The sequence below is a fragment of the Brassica napus genome, chromosome C4 (assembly GCF_020379485.1).
Source record: "Brassica napus cultivar Da-Ae chromosome C4, Da-Ae, whole genome shotgun sequence".
NCBI classification, from domain to species: Eukaryota; Viridiplantae; Streptophyta; class Magnoliopsida; order Brassicales; family Brassicaceae; genus Brassica; species Brassica napus.
The window spans coordinates 2,606,065-2,621,787 of record NC_063447.1 but is presented as its reverse complement, the minus strand read 5'-3'; the positions used below and the strand labels follow the sequence as shown (position 1 = coordinate 2,621,787).

At 38.1% G+C, this 15,723-nt stretch overlaps 1 protein-coding gene and 1 long non-coding RNA gene across 3 annotated transcripts; one reads left to right on the top strand and one right to left on the bottom strand.

Annotated features, from left to right (window-relative positions):
• Positions 1-1,255: 1,255 nt before the first annotated feature.
• On the bottom strand, positions 1,256-1,949 carry LOC125585014 (14-3-3-like protein GF14 epsilon). Its single transcript, XM_048753311.1, has one exon. The coding sequence runs from the start codon at positions 1,782-1,784 to the stop codon at positions 1,395-1,397; it is 390 nt and encodes a 129-aa protein (XP_048609268.1). The 5' UTR covers positions 1,785-1,949; the 3' UTR covers positions 1,256-1,394.
• Positions 1,950-4,745: 2,796 nt separating this feature from the next.
• LOC125585015 lies at positions 4,746-7,025 on the top strand. 2 transcript variants are annotated; one of them, XR_007321889.1, is made up of 6 exons: positions 4,746-5,594; positions 5,760-5,828; positions 6,156-6,307; positions 6,405-6,490; positions 6,597-6,708; positions 6,789-7,025. It is a non-coding gene; the product is annotated as an uncharacterized LOC125585015 (long non-coding RNA). The 2 variants fall into 2 exon arrangements; XR_007321890.1 differs by having other exon boundaries at positions 5,588-5,670.
• Positions 7,026-15,723: the final 8,698 nt, after the last annotated feature.

The window sequence follows — 15,723 nt, the reverse complement described above, 5'->3', positions numbered from 1 at the left end:
TATACAGGATCTGGCGTGAGAGAAATCAAAGACTTCACAATGGATCATCAACACCACCGCAGGCAATCTTCAAAGAGATAGACAGACAGGTCCGAAACGTTATCTTGGCAAGGAAGCATCGAAGGAAATTCAGAAACCTCATGAGGATATGGCTGTGACATGAGTAAATGCTAACCACAGTCTCAATTGGATCAAAATTAGCTCTCCCCTGTATTTTATTTTATTTTGCTTGGGTTTGCTTCCCGTTTTCATCTTTTGTACAAGTACAAACTATCTCATTTTTATTAATGATATTCACGTACTTATCAAAAAAAAAAAATCTTGTAGAGTTGATAATTATCTACCTTGCGTTACAAAATCTGAGGTTCATGCATGATTCTTAACTCTCTAGTTTTTCTGTTCAATCACATGTTAAACGACATTGAAATTTTGACCATGTTAATTTCAAATATCGATAATTGCACAAACTTAAAATCATATTTGACAAAAAAAAAACTAAAAAAATCCTTAACTAAAACGTGAATTAACATTTATACAACGGGAAACACATGTTCACATATTTATGTTCTAAATCTTAACTCTAATCAAGTCTCACGTGCTGCGCCTAAATTAGCATCCCATACGCAATTCGTGTGCCGCAGAAGTCAGAACTATGGTTGAATGTACGTACGTAGTTTTCTTGGTGCAACTTTTTTTTAAAAAAGAAAATAACATTTAGTTCTTCCGTTTTTTTTTTCTTTGTTGGGTGGTGTAAAAGGTCGGATTCATGATTCTGATTGATATCCAGGCATTAATACCATCTTTATCCTGAGTTATTAGGGGGTTTCTTAACCCGGGAGTCCCACAAAAATCATAAAAACCGATCACAAAAGTAATGAAATAAAGACCGATCTTGGTTGGATTTTTGCACTGTTGGTCCCACCGATACGTGGCGGCCCGAGATTGGTTTGCTTTTCAATTTTTTTTTTCAGACCAAAAAAAATTAATAAATTAAAATTAAGAAACCGTGAAACGGTTTAGCGTTAAAATGGTCTAATAAACCGGTTTAGGTGATGGGATCAGCAAAAGGTATGCATTTTAGTAGCCAATAACGGCCCGACTTGACAAACAAAACATAAAAAGTCTATCTAATACATATGACGTTGATATTTTGACTATATGTAATTAAACGCCAAATTTCATTCTTTCAATATATATATATTTTTTAACCCAAAATGCATTGTGTATCAATTCAACAACAAAGAAGCAAACTAATAAGATACGCAGTGTTCAAGTGTAGAACGTCAAAGATCTGAAAACATCATCACCAAAGACAAAATAAAAAAAATACACAATCTAGAGCAAACGAGGCTTGCATCAAGAGTTGTTTCTCATCTCACAGAGGAGTCAGGACTTCAGTTCTCTTCCTGAGGCTCATCACGCTTGGCTCGCTCGTCTCCTTCCTCTGGGAGGTCTGAAGTCCACAAGGTGAGATTGTCTCTAAGTAGCTGCATGATAAGAGTGCTGTCCTTGTATGATTCCTCGTTCAGGCTGTCAAGTTCAGCTATTGCATCGTCGAATGCTTGCTTAGCCAATTGACATGCGCGTTCAGGAGAGTTTAAGATCTCATAGTAGAAAACAGAAAAGTTCAGTGCCAAGCCAAGTCTAACTGGATGTGTTGGTGCCAATCCAGTCTCCGCAGCAGCAACAGCAGCCTTATATGCTTCAATAGACTGATCTGCAGCTTCCTTGCGTTCAGCACCAGAGCTGAACTCTGCCAGATATCGGTAATAATCTCCTTTCATTTTGTAGAAAAACACGGTGGACTCCACAGCAGTAGACGACGGAATGAGATGTTTGTCGATGACAGACAAGATGTCATTACAAACTTTAGCAAGCTCGTCTTCAACTTTCTTTCGATAGTTCTGAATCCTCTTGACATTCTCCTCGTTCCCCTTGGACTCTTCATTCTTTCAATATAAGCAATGAGATCAAAACGGAAGAAAATGCGACAGTCACGTAAACGGTAGTTGTCGCCTTTTCAACTTGTACATTCACGAACATATATATATATAAAGAACATTTATAAGTTGTTTTTTTTCTTTGCTAAAATTGCGCATATCTCTATGGTACACGAAAATTACGACTGTTTTTTTTTTCCCCAATAACACCTGTTTAGTATTATGTATCTTGCACGTAAATTCGAATTTGAGAATATAACTTATGAGTTTAATTATATCTATTCTTTTATAGGTTTTTTGGGTTTATATATTTTTATAGTTATTAAACATATATAAGAAAAAACTGCACATCATGCACTCTGCTATGAAAAGATGTAGAAAACTGGCCAGTGATTCTTGATTAACGATGATGGTCATGTGACTAACTTATGATGAACCACATACACTAATTTTAATAGTTACAAGCTCATAGCAACATCATTAACCCGCCGTCCGTCCCAATAATTTTCTTCGGTCTATGTTCAATTCAAAAGCTTGACCGATCAATTGTCTTGAAATAAAAATTGTACCGTTTAATAAAAACCCTGCATATCATTAATTAAGCGACGTTTCTTGCAGAAAATACGATAAGCATGGTCTCGCTAAGTAACAATATAAATCAATAAATAAATTAAACAAGATAGTAAAAGTATGAAACTCTAATGAAGAAAAATATATAAAATGTAGGTGTTTTGCATAACAGTTCATTTAACACAAACAATATTCCCTCTCTTCATGATACATAGACCGGTCAGTATCATGAATAAATGAACATGTTTTCTTTTGAATATGAATGCTATATTCTACTATTCTCCTCTTACCTGCTATTTGGTATAAACTTTTTCAGGCTAGCCATGCAAGGAAATCAGCTCCTGATGCACAGTTAGGTTTATGGGTGCACGCATCCATAACTTTATCAATACTAACAGCGTTATATGTCATTTATATGATGTCAAAAAAAATGTCATTTATATAAGTTCTAGCTAGGTAAAATGGTTTAAGCCTTAATGTGCACCTCTAGACTTCCAAGGTTCGACACAACTTTCCATTTATTTTGTCCTTTGTGAATTAATGCACCCACTAAAATTAACTCCTAGCTTCGCCCCAGCTGGTTACATGCGTACGTCTCACCCATGTCTCTTGAATGGCCAAAAAAGAAGGAAAACTTATCATGCTGTATGTGTATTTTAAAATCGCGTAACGTTTTGTTATGTATGGTTTTTTTGCTTTATAGTCACGAGGATATGGCCTTGGCTTTTATATTAATGAAAAACACCTTACAGAAATTGTTCTACAAGACTACAGTTATAACTTGGCTAAAAGGAACCAAACACTTGTTTTTTTTTGTGAAGAGACTATGAGTATTCAAAGGCTATCATGAAATTGTTTCCTTATATATCCTATGCGGAAATGGTCTATCAAGCTCGAGTTCCATCATTATCTTAGCTTAATTTTGGGATCTTAGTTAACATATGTTTCACGTAGATTTGATGGAATCCATTTGCTTCCAATGTTTGTGTAGAGCGAGCTACAAGCGATGTTTCTTGTGGAAAATACGAGAAGCACATGCACAAAGTATACAAAAGAATGATATGTACATATATATATATACTTGTGGATATACACATATAAATATGAATTGATTAAAAATATACATATAAACAGCATGTTATGTTGAAGAGATTTATGTTTCATTGTATGCTATATATGGTGAACCATATGCACTATATATATATATGGCTTTGCTGGAATAAAACATAAACAGAAACATGCTACTGGTTCAGAAAGCCGGTTTATCACACTAAAACTAGAGAGCTAAGATTTACAAGCAAAAAATTTGTATAGTTAAAAATATTTATTAACAATAATTATATATATATTGAAGTGATATTAGTTTAGGGGCAATTCTCCTAAATAGATAATTTTCAAGTTTTGATCACAAAATATACCATAAAGAGGAAAATAACCAAAATGTTTCATTTAATAGGTAAAATGACCCAAATACCCTAGATATATAAAAAAATAAAAAAATAAAAAAAAATATTTTTTTATAGTTTTAGATTATATGTTTTCAAATTCAATTTTTTTTTAATTTTTTTCAAATTTTCTTTTTTAATTCGAAAATACTTTTTGAAACTATTTTTAAAATTTTTATTTTCATATTTTTAATATTTATTTTTTTATTTTATAAAATTTTAAATCTCAATCTCAAATCTCCATCCCTTAACTCTAAACCCTAATATTTGTATTAATTAACCCTATAAGTATAAATGTATATTTACCTTTTTAATGAAACATTTTGGTCATTTTGATCCTCGAAATCTATATTTGTGACATAAATTTTTTTAATGCTATCCTAGGTTATTTGGGTTAGTTCAGAGTTATCGAGAATTATCTGGCTCAAATTTATATATTTATAATAAAACGTTAAATTAACATGTGTAATTTGTTTTAAAAAAAAAATATATATATTTTATAAATAAAAGGAATAAAGTTTTCATACAAAAAACATTGTATAAAATTTCTTTTTAATTTTTTAATCATGTGAGTGATGTTTGTTTGAATTGGAGAGAAACGAAAACCCCCTCGATCCATCATCTCCACTCCCGATTGTTTGACTTTTAGGTTCTTCCAAGCTCGGTTTGTCTTACCAGGTAGTGAATGTCATTTCAAATGTCTTCAAGCTCTTATAGGATCTGATTCGTTATTCTCCTTCGATACTGCCTTGGTACCAATTGTTCACCATCATTGTTTTATGTTAGGTTTCCACTTTAGTTTCAAAGGTTCTTGCTTTATTGATAGGGGAGCAGAGCAGCTAGACCAATAATCTTTTAGGCTTCAATCAGATAGATTGCTTAAGCAGACTAAGGCTTCAAATCTTCACCATGATGTTTAGATAGCTTGATAACGGATAGAATACTTAAAAACAGATTTAGGCTGACCATCATCATGTGTTATGTCTATAGCCTTGGAAGATGTTTGATTGTTTAAAAGCTTCTTGTTTTTGAGTGTCTCTGTAGAGCAGTGTTTTTAAAACCGGACCGGAAGCTGAACCGGAAATATTTTGGGTCACGGTTCAATATGGTTCAACCGGGTCAAACCTGGTTCAATAATATGGTTTAATATTTTTTTAGTATGTAAATATAAAAGTAATATTAGTAAACATGATGCATAGCTAAAATATAAATCAATTTTGAACATAAAATATTATAAATATAAATTAGTTTCTTGTTTATATGAATGGTTTATAGATTTTCGATAGTTTTAGTGGTTTTTATTGGTTTAATAACTTTGAAATATAATCCGGCTATGTGGCCGGTTCATGGTCGAACCAATTACTAGACCAACCCGGCTATATAACCGGTTCACGGTCGAACCCGGTCCGACCATCGGGTCGGTCCGGTTTTAAAAACACTGCTGTAGAGTAACTCTTATGAAAGTCTCTTCCTTTTTTTTGTGAAAGGCTGGTTAACTGTAATGAAAAAAAAAAATGATTGTCTTCTGCCTATGTCATTTGTAGGATATTTTTGACAAGTTTCGGATATGGAAGCTAATCAAATCGAATTTCGCTACTTCCGAGTCTTTGAGATACAGATTGGTTCAAATAAGCACTCGGTAAGGGGATAGTTCAGCTCAGTTTTTTCTTCATTGTAGATTTACTTTGTCTTGACATTTTCTGTCCCTTATCCTGGTAACTAGAAAGATGATTGCTTTTAGTTTCTTAACGATTGAAATCCTACTATTATGCTTACAAGACCCAAAGTAGTACTCGTTCTGCAGGTTTTCATCTTCTTCTCTGAGTTTTTGTATCACTAATTCTACAGAGCATTGTGCTCTCTCTGTTTAAAGGTATGTGTATCTTTCAATCTTCAAAATAGTACTCCTACTTTACAATAGTGTAGACAACTGTAAGGGAATATAGTTATTAATTAAGCTTTACATTAGCCTGGTTACTAGTCTCGCCAATCACCAATGTATCTAGGGATGATTAAGACCCATAATGATCTATTGTTGGTGTCAAACTCTGTCTTGCTCTATCCTTCACTCTCACACTGTTGAAGATGTCTTACAAACACTTCTACTGGTCCATGAGTTACATTATCAAGAGCTGTTTTTCTTGGTTTTCTTTATAAGCAGCTGCGGGCATATAAAAGTATCTGTTTATTTTGTTTGTAGATACTACAGCAAACCTACTGACATCTGGTCCATACGCCCTCGTATTTGCTTACTTTGTACCCTTCTACTTGGACATTCCTGTTTCTAAGAGGTTCAATGTATTTGGCGCTCACTTCTCTGACAAATCATTCATATATCTTGTTGGTGTCCAGGTAAACAATACCATAAAATGTTTATTTATACAATTCTTCTTATACAGTAGAACCTTTTTCTTAGATGCAAAAGTTACTCGGCTTCTCTTTTTTGTAGCTTTTACTATCTTCTTGGAAAAGATCCATGTTACCTGGTATCTGTGGCATAATTGCTGGTTCCTTGTATCGGTTGAACATCTTTTGGTAAGGTTATATGCCTTTCTTACCTTTTGCTAACATTATCCAGCTTCTCAAATTGGGAGTGTTTGTCACTTTACTAACACTAGTTTTTGTCTAAAACACATCACAGATCCCTGGGTTCATGGCTTCGCTCTTTTCCCGAATGTCTTTGCCATCACTGAGCAGCCATTCTCAAGCACCAAGAAGGACATCACCCAGCCTAGGTCGCCAAGCAGTGGCAGGTCTTTACCTTTTTCCTTTTCTCTGCTTGAAATTGAAACCCACCCTCGTTTGCTGACATGCGATGTTTGAGTTTTTATAGAGATCTTATCAAGCACCGTTGCCGTCAAGTATAGAGCCATCTGAAGAAGCAATAGTTGTTTTTGTTAGGTGGTTGTCTCTTTCACTTACCATGACGAAAAAAAAATACATATTGTAAATGGATTTTTAATTTCATTTTCATTTCAAGTGTGGAATACGGTAAGAGTGGATGCATATTTCTAATATGTAATATGTAAAAACTTCAAATGTTTAGAAAGCAACAGAACTTAGAATGACAAAGACGGTGAACTATAGGGGGACTAAGTGTACAATGCAGGAAACTATTGTGAACTATAGACGGTGAACTAAGTGTATACAATAAAGGTGGTGACACATGTAGATCACCAACAATCTCGGTGTTGGATTCCAGCTGATCAGTGCTTGATGTAGGTTGCACATCGTCTGGAGGTCCAAACGTCTCATCATTAGCTTCACTGGTCCCTTGAGCAAGAGTCTCTAACTTGGTACTTGCAAGAAGCACGATTGGCTCCATGCATGTCATATCGTAAGGGTTGTTGCCACCACCTTTTGACAAATAATAAAACTTGTTAGTAGTTAGTTGTATAAAGAGACTAAGGATGCAAAATTTGGGATGTCGTACATGGGGTGCAAAGGTAGGTCCTGGGAGCCTCTGTTGCGATCAAAGATTCGGGCTACAGTGAACGATTTGTGGTGAGAAGAGAAATTGAACTCCGTTAGCTATGTAGGTCTTCCCAACAAGCACCCAATAACAGCTAACCAAGACAAGAAAAAAGATCATTCCGCAGCTTAATCACGTGCCCTCCATATCGTTGGTCCTGATAGCAAGGTAAATATTCCTTCGTAATTATTTCATTGTCTCACTAAGTATTGCATGTATATATGATTTATTGGTTGATTTTGCGAAAAAATTATATAAGATAAAAGTTAAGTTTCATGTATCTGTTGACCAAGCATAAGAACAAGATCGCCACTCCGGTTAACTTGAAACCCAGACGAGCCAGTTGTCATTTCACCACCTGTGTCAGACGAAGAGGCAAAGAAGGTGTTTTCTCAGGGTTTCAAGATTCGCGACCTTCCGTCCAAGAAAGTTCACATTATTACATACGTCTTACCCATGTCCTCTTGAATGGGCCAAAAAGAAGGAAAACTTATTATGCTGTATGTGTATTTTATAATTACGTTTTGTTATGTATGGTTTTGCTATAGTCACGAGGATATGGCCTTGGCTTATATATTAATAAAAATACCTTATATACAGTGTTCTACAAGACTACAGTTATCACTTGGCTAAAAGGAACCAACCAAACACTGGTTTTCTTATGTGAAGAAAGTATGAGTACTCAAATGCTATCATGAAACTGTTTCCTTATATATCCTCTGCGGAAATGGTCTATCAAGCTCGAGTTCCATCATTATCTTAGCTTCATTTTGGGATCCAACTACACGTGTTAGTTAACATATGTTCACCTAGATTTGATGGAATCCATTTGCTTCCAATGATTGTGTAGAAAATACAAGCATGGTCTCGCTATCAAACACACATGCACATAGATACAAAGTATACAAAAAGTATGATATGTACATCTATACTTGTGGATATACACATATAAATTGAATTGATTAAAATATACATATTGTTGGAGTTAGTTTGAACTTGAAGAAACCTTAAGCAACACGTTATTTGGTTTCTAGTTGGATTATGATTTGTTTAGATAATGGTCATGATACGATTTGTGTTTATCAACTAGGATTAGGTTTTTGGTTGCTATATAAATATAGCTTTTGTCATTAGATAAAACCGTGAGAGTTGATTGTGATTTTGAAAACAAAAGCTTGAGGTATTTTCCTAAAGCTATTGATTGATTGAATAAGAGAAGGGCTTCTTATTAACCTTGCGATTCTATATTTGGTATCAGAGCCAAACACAAACGAATTACAAGAATTGCAACCATGGCGGACATCAAAGAGGAGATCGTCAAGAACAAAGACACCGGCCCTCCCTCTATCAAGTTCTTGATGCTAACCTCTTCGAACAACACCGTCTGGTCCATGCGAATGAAGATAGCACTTAAAGTTTGTAAGGTGTGGGAGACAATTGATCCTGGATCAAAGGATGAGAAGAAAAATAATATGGCTATAGCATTCTTATTTCAATCCATACCCGAAGCTTTAATTCTACAAGCTGGCGACAACGATACATCAAAAGGGGTGTGGGATGCGATAAGAGCACGCCATGTTGGAGCTGAGAGAGTCGAAGAAGCTAGGTTGCAAACCCTAATGGCGAAATTTGATAGACTCAAGATGAAAGATGATGATACAATCGATCTCTTTGCTGGAAAACTCTCGGAAATCTCATCAAAGTCGGCATCATTGGGCGAGACAATTGAAGAACCTAAACTTGTGAAGAAGTTTCTAAAGAGCTTGCCTAGAAAGAAATATATTCATATGGTTGCCTCTCTTGAGCAAGTTCTTGATCTTAACGAAACGAGCTTTGAGGATATAGTTGGTAGGTTGAAGGCATATGAAGAATGGATCGCCGAAGAGGAAGAAGATCACAACGATGATCAAGAAAACCTAATGTATGGTGATGCAAGTCAAAAAAATTATGCAGGGAGTTACAATGCTGGACGAGGCCGTGGCCGAGGTGGTCGCTCTAACTGGAGAGGAAGAGGCCGTGGCCGTAATGGATCATCGTTTCATAATCAAAGAGAAGTGTACAAACAATGACATAGTGGAGCATCACATGCTTTAGCTGTGATAAACAAGGTCATTATGCGACTGACTGTCCGGATAAAAAACTTAAACTCCAAGAGACGGTTGAGAAGAAAGACTATGACACTCAAGACGCTGATGAGTTGATGGTACACGAGCTAGTTTATCTCAAAGAAAGAAAAGTGGACCCTGCTATCTTTGAGGCTAACCATGATATAGAAAAGGTTTGGTACCTTGATAATGGAGCCTCAAATCACATGTGTGGAGACCGACGGTTCTTCTGTAAGCTCGACGAAAGTATGACGGGTAAAGTGAGGTTTGGTGACGACTCGCGAATTGACATAAAAGGAAAAGGATCTATCCGGTTTGTGTTTGAAGGTGGTGAGAAGAAGGTCTTAAATAGTGTCTTTTACATTCTGGGACTGAGAAGCAATATCATTAGCTTGGGACAAGCTACTGAAGTAGGTTGCGAAGTACGTATGAAAGGAAACACGCTAACCTTATTTGACAGGTACAGAGATGTCATGGTTCGGACCACACGAACAGCAAGTCGACTCTATAAAGTAATCTTGAACCTCGATCGGCTTCAATGCTTGCAATTAACCGCAATGTCGGAGTCATCTATGTGGCACTCCCGTCTCGGTCATGTTAACATCGAGACACTGAAGCTGATGGTAAAGAAAGAGCTCGTCACTGGCATGCAAGACATTACTATCAGAAAAGAAACCCGTGTTTCTTGTCTACTTGGAAAGCAAGCCCGAAATCCCTTTCCGCAAGCAACAACATTCCGGGCTACTAGTCCACTTGAGCTAATCCATGGAGACTTATGTGGTCCAATTACTCCACCCACACCGGCTCAGAAGAGATATGTATTGGTGCTTATAGATGATCACACACGATATATGTGGACCATACTGTTGAGAGAAAAAGGTGAAGCATTCGAAAAGTTTAAAACCTTCATGGAACTTGTCGAACAAGAAACACATAATAAGATCAAGATGTTTCGAACAGATAGGGGAGGTGAATTTGTATCACAATAATTTGGTGCTTACTGCGACAAGAATGGCATAAAGCGACACTTGACGGCACCCTAATCACCTCAACAGAATGGAGTGGTTAAGCGACGGAACCGCACTCTCTTGGAGATGACAAGAAGTGTCTTAAAGCATATGAATGTACCAAATGAACTATGGGGCGAGGCTGTAAGACATTCTACGTACTTGATCAACCGCCTGGCAACAAGATCACTGGACGGGAAAACGCCGTATGAGATGTTACGTTTGAAAAAAACCAAATATCAGCCACCTAAAGGTGTTCGGGTGCGTTTGCTACGCAAGATCAGAGACGTCGGGAAGGAGGAAGCTTGATGATAGAACGAGGATGCTAGTCCACTTGGGGACTGAAACAGGATCAAAAGCTTACCGGCCACTTGATCCAGACACCAAGCGGATAATCGTGAGCCGTGATGTGTACTTCACCGAAGAAAAGGAATGGAGCTGGAACAAAGCAGAGAAAACAGAGTACTCGAACCCGGGAGAGTTTTCTTTTAACCTAAAATCATTAGGTAATGCAAATAAAGTTGGAGAGAACTCTCAAGAAGAGGGAGCTGAGAGTGAACCCGAGAGTGATGAAGAGTACTCCGAAGAACATGTAGTAGAAGAAGAAGAAGGTGATCCTTGACCAAGAAGATCACAACGTGTTAGTACCCGGCCCTCTCACCTTGATGATTATATCTTATTGGCCAAGGTTGAGAGTGAACGTTTGTTGATGGTTATAAACGAGGAGCCGTGGGATTATGACGATGCTAAGAAGTTGAATGTTTGGGTAGATGCTTGTAAAGATGAGATTTTTTCCATATAAAAAATAAAACTTGGGATCTCGTTGAGTTGCCTGCAGGTGTGAAGCCGATTGGTCTCGAGTGGGTCCTTAAGATCAAGCGTAACGCCGATGGTAGTATCAATAAGTTTAAGGCTCGACTGGTGGCAAAAGGATACATTCAAAAACATGGGGTTGATTATGATGAGGTCTTTGCACCAGTGGCTCGCATTGAGACAATACGTTTGATCATTGGGTTAGCTGCTTCGAAAGGATGGAAGATTCACCATCTAGACGTTAAAATTGCGTTTCTCCATGGAGACTTGAAAGAAGAAGTGTATGTGAGCCAACCACAAGGGTTCGTTGTCGAAGGGCAAGAGAACAAGGTTTATAAACTAAAAAAGGCTCTCTATGGCCTGCGTCAAGCACCAAGGGCCTGGAATGTAAAGCTGAACCAAATCTTGAGAGGTCTAAACTTTTACCGCTGCTCAAAAGAGCCATCGCTATACAGAAAGGAAGTAAGTAATGAGCTCCTTGTAGTAGTCGTATATGTATCATCACTGAAGTTGATAGAAGATTTTAAGCTTGAGATGGCTACTAAATTTGAGATGAGTGATCTTGGGATGTTGACTTATTATTTGGGTATTGAAGTTCTTCAAGGAGAAGATGGGATCGTTCTAAAACAGGATCGATATGCAGGAAGAATACTTGAGGAAACGGGAATGGCTTCATGCAACTCTACACACGTGCCCATGGAGATGAACTCTAAGTTCTCCAAGGCACCGGAAGAAAGGAGTGTGAACGAGAAAGAATATCGCCGTGGTGTTGGTTGCTTACGTTACCTTCTACACACTCGTCCAGATCTCTCTTTCGCTGTTGGGGTTCTTAGCAGATATACGCAGGAGCCAAAAGAATCTCATGGTGCAGCATTGAAGCAGGTTATAAGATACTTGTGTGGGACGTGTACACTTGGACTTTGGTTTCAGCGTGGAAAGGATATGAAACTCAAAGGTTACAGCGTTAGTTCGCACAATGTGGATATAGATGATGGGAAAAGTACGACTAGCCATGTATTTTACTTTAGGAATAGTCCTATAACTTGGTGTTCCACAAAGCAGGAGATAGTGGCATTGTCGAGTTGTGAAACAGAGTTTATGGCTGCTACTGAAGCCGCAAAGCAAGCTATTTGGCTTCAAGAATTGATGAGTGAGGTCGTGAATGAAGTGTGCAGGCGAGTGATCATTAGGGTGGACAATAAATCGGCAATACAACTTGCTAGGAATCCTGTGTTTCATGGCTGCAGTAAACATATTCATAAGAGATTCCACTTTATACGTGAATGTGTTGAGAATGAACAGGTTGAAGTTGAGCATGTACCCGGAAACGAACAGAGAGCTGACATCTTAACCAAGCCACTTGGGAGGATCAAGTTCACTGAAATGAGAAGTCTGATTGGAGTTGAAGATGTGAGTGAGTTCAAGCTTAAGGGGGAGAATGTTGGAGTTAGCTTGAACTTGAAGAAACCTTAAGCAACAAGTTATTTGATTCCTAGTTGGATTATAATTTGTTTAGATAATGATCATGATATGATTTGTGTTTATCAACTAGGATTAGGTTTTTGGTTGCTATATATTGTATTCTACCTATACTATATTGTTTGTCTAAAATTCATGAATAAATGATTACGTTTTTAAGTGGTGACTGCCATTGCCATATATGGTGAACCATATGCACTAATATTAACTATTTTTACAAGAACTAATAGCAACATCATAAACCCGTCGTTCGTCACAATAATTTTCTTCGGTGTATGTTCAATTCACAGCTTGACCGTTCAATTGTCTTGAAATAAAAATTATACCGTAAATAAAACCCCTGCATTAGCTTAAATCATTAATCAAGCGATGTTTCTTGCAGAAAATACGATAAGCATGGTCTCGCTAAGGGACAATATAAATCAATAAATTAATTAAACAAGAGAGTAAAAGTATGAAACTCTAAATGAAGAAAAGTATATAAAATGTAGATACCTAAAGTACTGTTTTGCATAACAGTTCATTTAACACAAACAATATTCCCTCTCTTCATGCTACATAAACCGATCAGTATGATATCTTACATATTTACATTGTTTTATCAATTTATTCATGTGCATTTTCATCATATAGATTAGGATTTAGTCATGTCTAGGTTTCATTTTGCATACATATGTCTCTATTAGGTATTGGAGTGCCACATGGAGTTCTTGGAGACATTTGGGTGCATTTGGAGTTCAAAAGAGGTGATAAAGGTGATCATTGGACGAGCACAGCGTTGGGAGCGACTTCCCGGAGCGACACCGTCAAGTCGCTCTGACTGCCTTACCAGAGCGATGCGGAGAAGTCGCTCGCCATTTCATCACCCGGAGCGACGTGACCTGGAGCGACGCGGCGAGGTCGCTCGCGCCTCCATCAGCCGGAGCGACGTGACCCAGAGCGACGTGACCCGGAGCGACGTGACCCGGAGCGACACAATGAGGTCGCTCGCTCCTCCATCACCCGGAGCGACGTGACCGGAGCGACACAGCGAGGTCGCTCGCGAAGAGAGACCCGGAGCGACGTCTCGCAGCGACCCCTCCAGGTCGCTCCCGAAGCCCGGAGCGACGTCCTCAGAGCGACACAGCCAGGTCGCTCGCGAGGAGATGACCCCGGAGCGACGTCTTCAGAGCGACACAGCCAGGTCGCTCGCGAGGAGACGACCCGGGAGCGACGTCTTCGGAGCGACACAGCCAGGTCGCTCGCGAAGAAACGACCCGGGAGCGACCTCTCGCAGCGACGTGCCGAGGTCGCTCCGCGTCTATTTGTTTGGGCGAATTCATGATTTCTCAAGGGCCTTTTGGTCATTTCATTACGCACGTTTTTTACTTCTGAAAACCTATGTTTTAAGTACTTTTTGTAGCCACCAGGCAGAGGATCTTGGATCTCTTTTCGGGAGAACGATTAGTAAAAACCCCTTTTGTTTTGAGATTTCATTGCTTTGATCTTGTGTTCTTGTTAATTTCTTATATATTCCTCTACATGATTAATCTGAAATCCAATATGGGTTTAAGAGGAATCATGGAGATTAGTGAGTAATCACCTTTTGAATTCATGGGTTATGAAGATTAAAGGTGATTAGGTTAGTTTTAGGATGTTTTAGTGTAGATCATTCTTGTTTCTTGCTAGTAGAGTATTTATAATGCATCTTCTGAGTTGGCCACTCAAAAGTTGATCAATAGACATTTCCCACCCAAAAGGTGTTTGATGAAATTCCTGAGACAACTCTCATAGGCTTTTAGTATACTTTGCCAAAGACATTTGTTGTTAAAGATGCTAAGATAGCTAATAGACTTGTTAGTAATGATTGCTTTCACATTATTCAACCAAAGACATTTGATGTTTGAGATATGTTAGCAAATGAGCATTCATCTAGACATAGAGCTTGCTTAGAATTGTGTCTAGGCTTAAGGTTGATAGTTTGATTGGTCGTTTGCCATCCTTAGTTCGAAACTTGATCACCCAAGGTCTAATCCCTATACCCATGAGTTCTCTTTTCCCTTAGTCAAGAAAGTATCATTCTGTAATTGCTTTCTAGTATTAGTAGTAGTTTAAAAACCATCTAAATCATTGGTTGCACTTAGATTACTTGCATTCTCAGTGCTTTGACATCCCTCAGAACTGGTTCGACAATCACTTATACTACAACATTTGTCTTATGAGCCTTGAAAACTCTTAACATCAAATTGGCGCCGTTGCCAAATTCTGAATAGATTTAAACATTGAGATTTAGTCACTTGCTTGAGACTAAGTCATTTTAATTTTGTTTTGTTACTGATTCTTCTTCTTCGCCTACCTTTCACTTTCAGGTGTATGAACTTGAGGAGCAGGGGTCTATCAAACCTAGTTCCAATAGTAGCAGACATCAGAGTTTTTGAGAGGGAGTGTGCTAGAGCTAGAAGAGAAGAGGAACAACAAGCCCACTTGCAGAGATTCGATATTGATATGGAAGATCAACCGCAAGGGGCAGAACACCAACCGCGGACAGCTCGACCCATTGGTACTTATGACCGGCCCAACATTCATGGTCATAGACTGGGAATCCGAGCACCGGCTGTGGCAGCCAACAACTTTGAGGTCAAGTCAGGACTCCTCAACGTGATCAAGAACAACAAGTATCATGGCTTGGCTCTAGAGGACCCATTTGATCACTTGGATAGGTTCGACAGCTACTGTGGGTTGTCAAAAACCAATGGTGTGTCTGAGGACGCCTTGAAGCTGAAGTTATTCCCTTTCTCTTTGGGGGATAAGGCACGTCAGTGGGAGAAGTCTCTACCCAGTGACTCTATCACCACTTGGGATGATTGCAAGAGAGCATTCTTGGAGAAGTTCTTCTCTACTTCAAGAACTGCT

What these genes read in the sequence shown, in the direction of transcription:
- LOC125585014 (XM_048753311.1), bottom strand. Translation starts at nt 1,784, where the DNA reads ATGAAAGGAGATTATTACCGATATCTGGCAGAGTTCAGCTCTGGTGCT.